At 52.3% G+C, this 11,193-nt stretch overlaps 2 protein-coding genes across 10 annotated transcripts in view; one reads left to right on the forward strand and one right to left on the reverse strand.

The window, feature by feature from the left end:
- SLC5A11 (solute carrier family 5 member 11) overlaps positions 1 to 2,375 on the forward strand; it is a 23,467-nt gene extending 21,092 nt beyond the window's left edge. For both annotated transcript variants that reach the window (XM_015642796.3, XM_015642797.3), the window contains 2 exons: positions 106 to 232; positions 1,436 to 2,375. In XM_015642796.3, coding sequence (XP_015498282.1) covers positions 106 to 232; positions 1,436 to 1,650 — 342 coding nt within the window. In that variant the 3' untranslated portion in view covers positions 1,651 to 2,375. The remainder of the gene's footprint in view (positions 1 to 105; positions 233 to 1,435) is intronic.
- Positions 2,376 to 2,913: 538 nt separating this feature from the next.
- The window catches only part of ARHGAP17 (Rho GTPase activating protein 17), a 41,581-nt gene continuing 33,301 nt past the window's right edge, over positions 2,914 to 11,193 (reverse strand). For 3 of the 8 annotated variants that reach the window (XM_015642790.3, XM_033517905.1, XM_015642795.3), the window contains 3 exons: positions 9,756 to 9,919; positions 8,535 to 9,098; positions 2,914 to 3,874 (listed from right to left, as the gene is read on the reverse strand). In XM_015642790.3, the coding sequence (XP_015498276.1) occupies positions 3,744 to 3,874; positions 8,535 to 9,098; positions 9,756 to 9,919 (859 nt within the window). In that variant the 3' untranslated portion in view covers positions 2,914 to 3,743. Of the gene's footprint in view, positions 3,951 to 5,270; positions 5,316 to 7,423; positions 7,448 to 8,534; positions 9,099 to 9,755; positions 9,920 to 11,193 lie in introns of all 8 variants that reach the window. The other 5 variants (XM_033517909.1, XM_033517910.1, XM_033517907.1 and 2 more) reach the window with 5 other exon arrangements.

Genomic DNA, 11,193 nt, shown 5'->3' on the forward strand with positions numbered 1-11,193 from the left:
CCTGTCCCGGGGCAGGAGGGTGAATTTTGGCTGTTCCCTGTCCCGGGGCAGGAGGGTGAATTTTGGCAGAGGCAGTTTCCTCACCATCACTCTTCATGTCACCAGATAAGTCGTCTCACCTGGTTCACCCGTGGGGACCCTGTGCCCAAGCAGGAGCTGGCAGCCAAGGACCCGGCCACGCTGCAGCTGGAGCTGAGCCCTGCTCCCGACAACAGTTCAGATGATAACAAATGTAAGTGTTTGTGCTCAGTAACCCCCCACCTCACAGCCCCTGGCATTCCTGGCAGCCTGGGAGACAAGGAAACTCCTTCCTCTGGAATTCTGTAGCTTCAGGGTGTGCTGAAAGAATGATGGAATTAGAGAAGGGAGAAAATGCTGAGTTGGGAGGGACCCACAGGGATCAGCCACCCCAGCCCTGCCCAGACCCCCAACATCCCACCCTGGCCATCCCTGGAGCTCTGTCCAAAGGCTCCTGCAGCTCTGGCAGCCTCAGGCTGTGCCCATTCCCTGGGGAGCCTGGGCAGTGCCAGCACCTCTGGGGGAAGAACCTTTCCCTAAATGCAGCCTGAGCCTGCCCTGCCCAGCTCCAGCCCTTCCCTGGCTACTGGCCCTCAGGAGGAGCTGCAGAGCACAGTGAGCTCTGACCTCCATCTCCTCAGGGGGAAAAAGGCTTTACCTGATGTTCTACCTAAGCAGGGGTTCAGTTTCTTTTCCAGCTCTCTCTGGCATTACAAAAGCTTGAAACAAAGGAGCTGCATGGGATGCAGAGCCATGGCCACTGTCCCGTGGCACCTGCTGCCAGGACTGGCTGGGGCAGGGAGGGTGGAGGAGAACACAATAACCTCGATGAAATTCCCTTTTCTGTGCTCTCTGCTCGGCTCCAGCAGCAGGGAGAACCCCGAGCCCTGGGCTGAGCTCTTGGCACATCCGTGGAGGAGGATGTGCATTTTTTAAAGCTTGTACTTGGCACTGGGTCCAGCCCTGTGCATTCTGCAGTGATGATTCTCAGCCCTTGTTTCTGCCAGGGCCCTGTTTATGAAATGCTGCAGCTTTTGCTGCTGTTCCTTTGATCTGTAACAAGCTGCTGTGGGTTAATGAGTTCCACTGCAGCTCTCCTGCTGCTGGGGTGTCCCACACTCGTTGGACACGAGCGTTGCTGGAGTTAAATGATGTGTGACCAAGCACTGGGAATGTCCAGTTTGGAGGTGTGGCAGGGATGGACCAGAGCAGCCTGGGGAGGCTGGGGGGCACCGAGCAGCCACAGCTCAGACTTCAGCTTTGGTTCATCGTTACCATGGATTAAAACACTGGGAAGAGCAGGAGCTGAGCTCAGAGCTCCAGGGAGGATGAACTGGTGCTGCAGGGCTCCAGGGCAGTGTTCAGAGAGCCCGGGCACTCCTGTCTGCTGCCTCACCCCTCCCCACTCTCGTTGCAGGTGCGGCCGAGGCCAAGGGGAGCTCGAAGCTGCTGAGCACCTTCCTGTGGCTCTGTGGGATGGAGAGCAGGCAGGAGGGTGCTGAGAACGTGCCCAAAGCAGAGCCCCTGCCCGTGGCTTCCCTGGAGGAGAAGCCGCTGGTGAAACACATCCTGAACATCAACCTGCTGCTGTGTGTGTGTGCTGGAGTCTTCCTCTGGGCATACTTCGCATAGCCAGGGGATGCCACCCCACACTACATCAACTAATCCTAATTGGTGTAAATATTAATGATTAGCAGAGGGTTAGTGTCATTCCTAATGCTTTCTAAATTTTATTTCTTTATTTAAGACATTTCAAAGACATAATATTTTCCTTATTTCTAATGGGGGCCTGGCTGTGCCTAGGGCCGAGCACTTGGCACTGGCACCGTCAGACCCTGCCTGGCACCAACCAGCTGAGGAAGGTTGGTTTGGTTATTTTAAATATTTAATTTTGCTCTTTGGCCTCAGAGCACTGCCTGGAACTCAGGAAGCCTGGATTCTCCTCCTATTTATGCCTCTATAACCAGCTACGACCACTTGGGTCCCCTTTGGTTCGGCTCCTCTGGCCTTGAGGGACAAGTGACAGCTCGAGTGGCCGGAGCAGAGCCAGGGGGTGTTGTCTGGGCTCTGCTGGGTCTGTCTGGGAGCTCTGCCTGAGTTACCACCACTGACACTCCAATGGCAACACCAACACCGGCCCCCGGCCTGGAAACTGCCCCAAAACTGCTGCTGGAGGCAGCTGAAGGACCTAAACCAGCCAAAGGCACCGGGAGTGCCAGGGCAGAGGGGGCCAGGGGCAGCCCCTCGTGGCCTGGGCACCCACAGCCGTTCTGGGAGTGCCTCAGTGGAGAAGCCGGGGCTGGGCCATCCCTGGGGCCTCGTGAAGCTGCAGAGAAACATTAAAGAGTGAGAGCTGCTCCCTGCCTGCCTGGAGTCTGTGGGATGGGAGGGCTACCACCACCTCTGGGCCCCATGCCCACGTTGGGAGGCTCCTCCTGGAGCCCCTCAGCTGCCCTGCACAGCCTGCTCCCCCTCCCCAGGGTCCATAAACACTGCAGGGGCCCAGCAAACCTCACCCAGAGCTGACAGCAACACCTGGAAACCTGCAGCAGTCCACAGAAACAGGAAATAACTCTTGTTAAACCATAAAAAGGGAATTGGCACCTGGGGATCCTTCCTGAGCACGTGAAGCGCTGTTGGAAAGCCTGGGGGAGAGAGGCACTGCACAGGTTGGGGGATAAACATGGAAATCAGTCCCAGGACGAGTCTGTGGCTCACCAAACTGAATTCAGTTACAAAGGTTTGTTTCAGGGCTGGTGTGGTGACAGAGGAAGGTCCCAAAGTGCTCCCACTGAGGTCCTTCAGGGAAAACCAAGCTGAGCAGGCAGTGACTCCAAGCTCCACAGTGTGACCTTCAGGCCCCAGTGGAAGCAACAAAACTAGAATAAAGATGCCTTAAGTTGACAAAAACCAATCTTTAATTTTATAAATGTTCACTCAACTGCTGAATCCTAACAGCTGTTTCAAAGTTCTTTCAAAATTCAACCGTTTTCAACAAAAGCACAAACCCCATTTCCACGGTTTCCTCGTGAAACAGTTGCCAGTTGCACATGAACAAAGCAGGTTAATACAAATAACTATGAAATCAGGGTAAGTACTGATCCTAAGTAGCAATGAAATGATTAAAGAGACAGGAAGATCCTCCTACAGCACGACAGTCCTTCAAGGCACGGGATGCATCCACAGTTCCACAGGGTGACTGAGAACCAGCAGTCACCACCAGCACTGGGGCAGGGTTTGCTTCATGGCTTGGGGGGAATCTGCAGCAAATCCGAGAGGGAATGGCCCTTGGGAGGCAGCTCCTGGTACGGGCTAAGAACTACAAATAACCTCTAACCGTGCCATGGGAAGGATTATTCCCCTAATACAGACATGCACTTTAAATAACTAATGTTCTGCTTCTTATTCTTCTGGAATCTCTGCTAATACCACCTGTATCAGCACTGACCACGCTTCCTAGGCGAGTTCCTGCAGGAATTCATTCCTTCCATCCAAGAGTTTGAAAACCGTTGTCCAGACCCAGATCATTAAACTTCTTCTGAGGGCGAAACCGGAGCTGGGCCAAAGGCTGGGCTGGATTTTCTGCGAGGTCTTCTCCAACCTCGGCCATCCTGGAGATCCCTGTGCCCAGCAGGCTGCAGCCCCAGCTCCACACCGTTGTGCCACGTTGCCAGAAGAAGCTTTTCCCTGTGAGGTCTGAGGAGAGGAGCGCGGGGAGGGAGCGCTCACAGCGCCGTGCTCTCCGTGTCATTGTCGATGGCCAGCAGGACGTGGTTGTGCAGCTCTCTGCCCGCCGGCTCTGCAGGAAGCTCTGGAGGAGGGTTTGGAGGTGGCTCTGGAATACTGGAATTAGAGTCTGCACAAAAAGGGAACAGCAAGTTTAGCAGCCGGGCCAGGGCCGGCTCATTGACTCGGCAATTCCTGGGCATTTCCTGAGACAGAGAAGGGAAAGCAAAGATCAACCAAGGCTCCTGGAACTGAGCTGGCCCCGTGGGCACCAAGGGCTGAGCCCAACTGAACAGCTCAGATTGCTCCTCCTACAGACCCTGCTTCAGTCCTGACACAGTAACACAAACCCACTTCTTCCTGAAGGAGGGAGGACAGATCTGATTCAGGATCAGATTCCACAGTGCCCCTGGACAGCTACTCTGGACTTTCACATCAAAACACTCAGCAAAAGAACCTGGCACCTGAATCATCCACCAGGGAACACCACCTGTGCCTTGGAGAAGCAACAGGAACGAGGATGGTGGCAAAAGGAGGCAGAAGTTATTCACACCAAGTGCAGATCAAACCTCTCTCCTGTGTAAACAGGGCATGCCATGGTCTTTGCCTCTTCTGAGGAGAGGATTTTGTTCAAGCCAAGGTGCCCAAGAAGGATCACAAAATGCTGCATCTCTGGTGACTGACTGCCCTGGCAGCTAGGATGGTCACACCACAAAAATCCCTAGCAGCTCAAAAAAAGGTAACTGAACATCTTGTCAGGATTTTGGAAAGCTGATTTATAATATGCCATGACATCCCTTACTGCAGTCCAGCAGCTGCTCCACATAGGAAGTGATTTAGATAACTTAAATCAACAGAAAATCCAAATAAAAGCCTTGTTTTCAAGCACAGGAGGTGCAGACAGGCATCCTAGAGAGACTGGGACTCATCACTCAAGCATGAAAGCCTGAAGTTAACCCAGAAGTTACTGGTCGAAGGTTGCTGAGCTGGATGACCTGGAAGGAGGGGAAGCAGCCCCAGGCAGCCTGCAGGGATCTGTGTCCTGGGATGCTGCAGGGACCGGCTGCAATCCCATCTCAGCTGGAAATTAAACCACAGAATCCCAGAATGGTTTGGACTGGAAGGGACCTTACATCCCATCCCATCCCACCCTCTGCCACTTCAGGGACCCCTGCAGTACCCCGAGCCCCTGGGGGCTGCTGTGGGGTGCTGTGACACGGGGAGGGAGCGCTGTGACACAGGACAGAGCAGTGACAGGGGGTACACAGCCAGCCTCTGCACACAACACAGCAGCTCTGGGCTCTCTGCACACGGAGACAGCACAAGGTGAGCGTGGCCAGGAGACACCGAGAGCTTCACATTCTGCTCTCCGAGGCTTTAGTGGGTTAATGGAGCAGCAGCCGCCCCTCTCTGGCCATGCCCGAGGGACACACACAGCAGGGCACTGGGGGTTAGTAGTTAGCACACAAATCATTAGCAATTAGCAATTAGCAACAGTGTCGGCCAATCAGGGGCCTGTTCCTTACCATTGCACTTGCCAATACAGTTCCTACTGAATGCTGGTCAAACATCTGGATTATTTAATAAAACCTTTGATTAGAATATTCTAGGGCTTCTTACTTTTACACCATAAATAGAATTTGAGGCATTGCTAAAGTCCAGTACATGGACAAAGGAGTGTCCTGAGCACAGTTCAGAATTCCTGCTCAGGGATTATTATGAGGTTTGCTGGCACTTTAATTCTGTTCCCTCATTCCACTCGTTAAGGGTCAATTAAAAACAGCAGATGCACACTGTGAATTAGTGAGTCTGTAAGTGCTGGTGTGTGCAGGTGTGAATATTAGGGCAGACACTCTTGTGTGGCAGGTGGTGGTGTTAATTCAGATTATTAATCCTTTAAAAACACATTGATCTGGGAAAGGTGGATGCTTTAGTACGGAGTGTACTGCTGGAGGTGAGCCTGAGTGTCACTTCAACCCCTCCCCAAGTCGATTTTGGCTAAACAGGCTGGATCTTCTGGGTCCCTTCACCAGTTCTGGAGAGAACCCTCCCTCAGGAGCTCTCCTTTCCCAGTTCCATTTCCAGTTTCCTTTCCCAGCTCCATGCTGTGTTTACAGCACACACCTGGGCCACTTTGCTCTGCTCTGCAATCCCCTCTGGCAGGAGCCATTCAATTCTGATGAAGCAGCCCCAGCGAGATGTTAATTACAAGGATTTCTCCCATTACACTGGGGTAAAACAAACCCTCCCTGTCTGCTATCATTGAAGCAATTTCTTCAGAACCAGGAAAACCCTAAAGGGGAAATAAATATGGTCCAAACTATGAAACACTTGGAAATTTAGATTAAGTCTTTCCCTGAAGTTTGACTCATTAGCACAGCTGCTGCTGTTAACTTCATTGTAAAGTGCTGTCAAGATTCAGAGCCCAGCCTCACTTCTGACTTCAGCCTGGGAATAAATTATCCTCATATTTTAAATATACTGACAAAAGTACAGTCAGGAGAAGTCAGTTATTTTAAAAATCAAAGTTACTTTTTAGCTGCTTAAGCAGCTCATTAAGTGCTGTTTTTATTGTGGAATCCCATCAGGGGCAGGGACACCTCCCACCATCCCAGGCTCCTCCGAGCCCCATCCAATGTGGCCCTGGACACTTCCAAGGATCCAGGGGCAGCCACAGCTCCTCTGGGCAGCCTCTTTCTCCAATTAACAAAAACCTAAATGATTTCCAGGCTGACCTCTGAAGCCAGCAGTGACTCCAGCATCCCAGCTGCCAACATGTGGAGCTAAGTGGGGCAGGAGCTGGGAGCTCCAGCGTGCTGGGAGCTCAGGAGGGATCAGCACAGCTCAGCTCTCACACCTGAGCTGTGCTGGGAGCTCAGGAGGGAGCAGAACAGCTCAGCTCTCACACCTGAGCTGTGCTGGGAGCTCAGGAGGGAGCAGCACAGCTCAGCTCTCACACCTGAGCAGGGGAGGCAGGGGAGGTGGGCAGGAGCTGGGGCTGAGCAGGCAGAGCCAGCACTGAGCCTGGAAGCCAATGTGCCACGGTGCAGGTGCTGCTGGGGCTCTTCTGCCACTGCTTTGGTCACATCACTGGATTTTGCCAAAAAAAAACCCCTCCAAGTGCTTCAAAATAACTGCAAAGCTAAAGTGAGAGCTACATTAAAATGTAACCACAAACCACCAAACTGTAGGAAAATCAGTATGATTTTTTAATGTTTTTTTTGCCTGCACTGAGGAGAACAAGCCTGTTGGAAACAGGTCACTCATCACACCTGATGATGTGTGTGAAGAGCTAATTCTTTACAGGGACTTAAGGAATAACTTGATGTTCACAGGCCTGTAACAACTGAGCAGCAGAGGCCTTGAACTCTCCTGCAGGCAGAATGCTATGGAGGGAGGAGGTCAGCAGAGAGCTGGCAGAGCACATCTCCTGTGTGAGGATCAGAACACAGGGCTGGCAGAGCACATCTCCTGTGTGAGGATCAGAACACAGGGCTGGCAGAGCACNCTGGCAGAGCACATCTCCTGTGTGAGGATCAGAACACAGGGCTGGCAGAGCACATCTCCTGTGTGAGGATCAGAACACAGGGCTGGCAGAGCACAGTTCCAAGCGCATGTCCCAACTCAAGCTACAAACAGGAGCAGTTTAGCTGCAATTGCAGTTTCTGTGAGTACAAACCTTATTCGCAGTAACCATCCCCACCTGTGAAGGCATTGGGGTAGAGCTGTTAGGCAACAGAATGGATACTCTGCATTCAATTACATTAGTCTAATTCTAGAGAAGCTGCAGTGTCATGGGAAAGTTTTGACCATTATTAATTATAAGTAGATTTAAAAGCATTAGTCTCCCACACTCAGTATTCTCTTGCTTCAGAATTTCCCAGAATAAGCAGCGACTCAGCAGGAGAACATTCCAAAATCTGCTGGTTTTGAACAGCCTCAGCAATTACATTTAAAAAAATAAACTTTATTAAAGTAACATTAACCCAATCAAACTGGTAACTACAAGCTTCATGAAGCTTCTGTGAGAAGACAAAAGTTTCTTTACTTCATGATTGTCTTAAAACAAGGATTGCCCTTAAAATGTGAAGCTCTATAAATATTCACCTAAGAAATACAGTTTAATACAAGTGATTCTTCACCTTCTGGATGTTCAAGGTAAATGCACATCAGAAGGCTCTGTTCTCATAAGGTGAGACATTCCCTGCATGTTCTGCCTCCTAGAACACGTGTCAGTGACCACCTGTGCCCTGTCCTTATCTCAGTATGTGCTGCAATCCACCATCCTTGGCTACATCTTCTCCCTCCTCCAAATATTTGCTTTTTTGGCAACAGATGCACAAGCAGAAGTGACTGCCAAGATGCTGAGCTGGAGACAGCCCCAGAGAGCTGCTGGCACAGTGTTCAGCCTCCAAATAGGAAAAAAAAATAACAAAAGTTCATCTCCACTTGCCCCCAAACACTTCTGCCTCGGGAAGGACACCCTCGTGTGCAGAGCAGCTGGGTGGGCATTTAACTGGAAATGAGCTATGGAGTGTTTGAAGTGTGATTTGTGCTCTCTGGTTTCCCCCCACAGTAACTCCCAGCTCCAATGGCTTCACTCTGCCAGGCCCCAGGAGCCAGCACCGAGCTGCAGCAGAGACCCAAACCCTGCTGGATAGAGGCTGAGATTTGGGGGTTGGTTCTTTACAGCCCTTCCCAACCCAAACCACCCTGTGTTTCAAGGAGAGCAAGGGAGAACAATGTCCAGCAGGTTTCAGAAGGCACACAGGGGAGGAGGATGCACTCACCTGTGACTATTTTGGACGCCGTTTGAGCAGGGTTTGCAGCCGTCCCGTCTGCAGGCAGCTGCGAGGGAGGGTGAGGAGGAGGGGGGACACTGGGTCTGTTCCTGGGCTTGGGCACGGGCCGTGGCCGGGGCAGGGAGCCGCTCTGAGGTCCGCAGGGAGCCTGGCAGGGCTCGGGGGGCACGGCCGGGGGGCTGCCCGGGGGAGTGGGGGTCTGCGGCTGGGACAGCGAGGGGCTCTGCTCTGCCCCCTGCTCCACAGAGCCCTGGCTGCTGCCCTTGGGCTGCAGGGGAGGAGTTGCCTGTGCTGGGGGCTGCGGGGGTGGGTGGCTGGGGGCTTGGATTGGGGACACGCTGCTGGAGTATCTCCGAGGTGCAGAAACCTGGCAAGGGGAGGAGGTCTGGGCTGCTCCTTGGTTTGCGTGTTGAGCAGGAGGAGAGGAGCTTCTGGCTGGTGGTTTGGGAGAGACAGAAGGTGGCTGAGCAGCTGGGGAAGAGCTTTGGCTTCCTGGCTGCCCCGGAGGGGGGTTGGCTGGTTTGGGGGGGGCTGGTGCTGGCTTCTTGACAGCTGTGGAGAGAAGAGGGGAGATTCCAGCATCAGGGACTGGGGGTGCCACAGGGACCTGCAGCCACAGGACACGGGCAAGGGCTTCCCACTGACAGGGAGTGGGCTCAGATGGGATACAGGGAAGGAATTCCTCCCTGGCAGGGTGGGCAGGCTCTGGCACAGGGTGCCCAGAGCAGCTGGGGCTGCCCCTGGATCCCTGGCAGTGCCCAAGGCCAGGCTGGACATTGGGGCTGGAGCAGTCTGGGACAGTGGAAGGTGTCCCTGCCTAGGGCAGAGGATGGAACAAGATGAGTTTTAAAGTCCCTTCCAGCCCAAACCATTTTGTAATTCTATGATTCCAAACCAAGCTCCCAAAGAAAACGATTTGCAGCACAAAAAATCCTCAGGTTTGTTATCCAAATAAAATGGTGCATTATCAAGTGCAAGCATTGGCTGATCAATAGCTTTTGAGAGAGTTTGTTAAACAGCACTGTGACACCATCACCATTCAGAGAGTCCAAAAGTCACAGCTGCTTTACAGCCAGGCCTTGGGGACAAGCCAAGAGATTAAACTGCTGTCTGTGTAAGGGCAGAGATGCTGATAAAGTTATTTTAGCAGCATTTTTGCAGTACATCAAGGCTTGGAACACAGTGGCTTGAAAAGCAATAAACACACACCTCTCCTCAGGGCGTGGGGACTGGGACCAGCAGCGTTCTGGGGCTGGGTGACAGAGAGCTGGGACGTGCTGGGCACTGCCTGGCCCGGGGCAGGGCCTGCCTGGCTGCCGTTCCTCACCGGTGGAGGAGTGGCTGAAGATGTGCTGTCCTTGGATTTTGAGGTACTGGAAATCAAAAAGCCCAAGTTAGAGATGGTTGTAACACACCTGGTGCTGCAGCTGTTCCTCTCCAAACCGTGCTGTGGATCAGATATCAGGGAAACAAACTGCATGGAGAGCACTGGCAAGCCCTGTAGCCAGGGAAGTGGTGGAGTCACAGTCCCTGAAGTGCTCCAACAACACGTGGATGTGGCACCTGAGGGCACAGATCAGTGCTGGCCCGTGGCTGATGATGGAGGATGGGCCAGCTGAGCTGGCTCTGGGCACCTGCAGCCTCCTCTCTACATTTAGAGTCACCTGCAGCAATTCAGCCCTCTAAAGGACCAACTTTACACACTTCTCCTGGCCCTCTGCAGCCCCCATTTCTCCAGGTGCTGTTAGTAAACTGTGAGTACTTGCACAGAGGCTGTGCAGATTTTAAGTGCAACTTTCAGACACGACCTGCAGGGTTTTGTTTCAGCTGCCTCTGCCACAAAAGCCATCTGTGGAGGAAATACTGGTCTGCAGGGGATTTCCAAATGAGCTGGTTTTGTAAACAAGTCACCTGAGAACAAGTTTAGTGCCCAAGAGTCAGTGCTGCATCAAAGCCCAGCGTGGGGTTTCGCCCTGAGATGCCAAGGCTGACGTTTGGAAGGCTTCACACGTGGTTTATCACAGCTCTCAGACCACTGAAGAGCTCAGAGCAAAGTGCTGCTTCCCCCTCACAGGAGGAAGTCAGGCTGCTGCATTAGCCTTGGAGTCCAGGGACACAACTGCAGAGCTTCAAGAGAAGTTAAATAGCAAAGAGCCTGTGTGCCTACTTGTCCTGAAGAAAGTAACCCTGATACATCATAAACTGACTGCCAGTTTTCCAGTCAGCAAGTCTGCTCATCACCAACACTTGCTGCAGACAAATAAACGACACAAGACATATCCACATAACGTGTACAAGAGACAACAAACCAGACCAACAGCTTTCTGGTACTGCCACTGCAGGTTCTGCTCTTTCAGCAGCAAACTGGTGTCACCTGTGAGCACATCTCTAGAACACAACCTGGGAAGGTCAGTGTGGGCAGCAGAAACAGAGTCTATATTTGTATTTTTCATCATCATTTTTTCCCCCAAGAGTTCCACCAGCTTAGAAGATGAACTCCAGAACAGACAGAACGATGGATGTTATGGAAAATGAATTCTGGAATATCCAGAACCACGGATGTTATTTTCTAAAACCAATTCTGGAACACCCAGAACTGTGTGTGTAATTTCAGAAGCCCAACCCTGGAAGCACAGCCATGGCACAG

Source organism: Parus major, chromosome 14 (assembly GCF_001522545.3).
Source record: "Parus major isolate Abel chromosome 14, Parus_major1.1, whole genome shotgun sequence".
Taxonomy (NCBI): Eukaryota; Metazoa; Chordata; class Aves; order Passeriformes; family Paridae; genus Parus; species Parus major.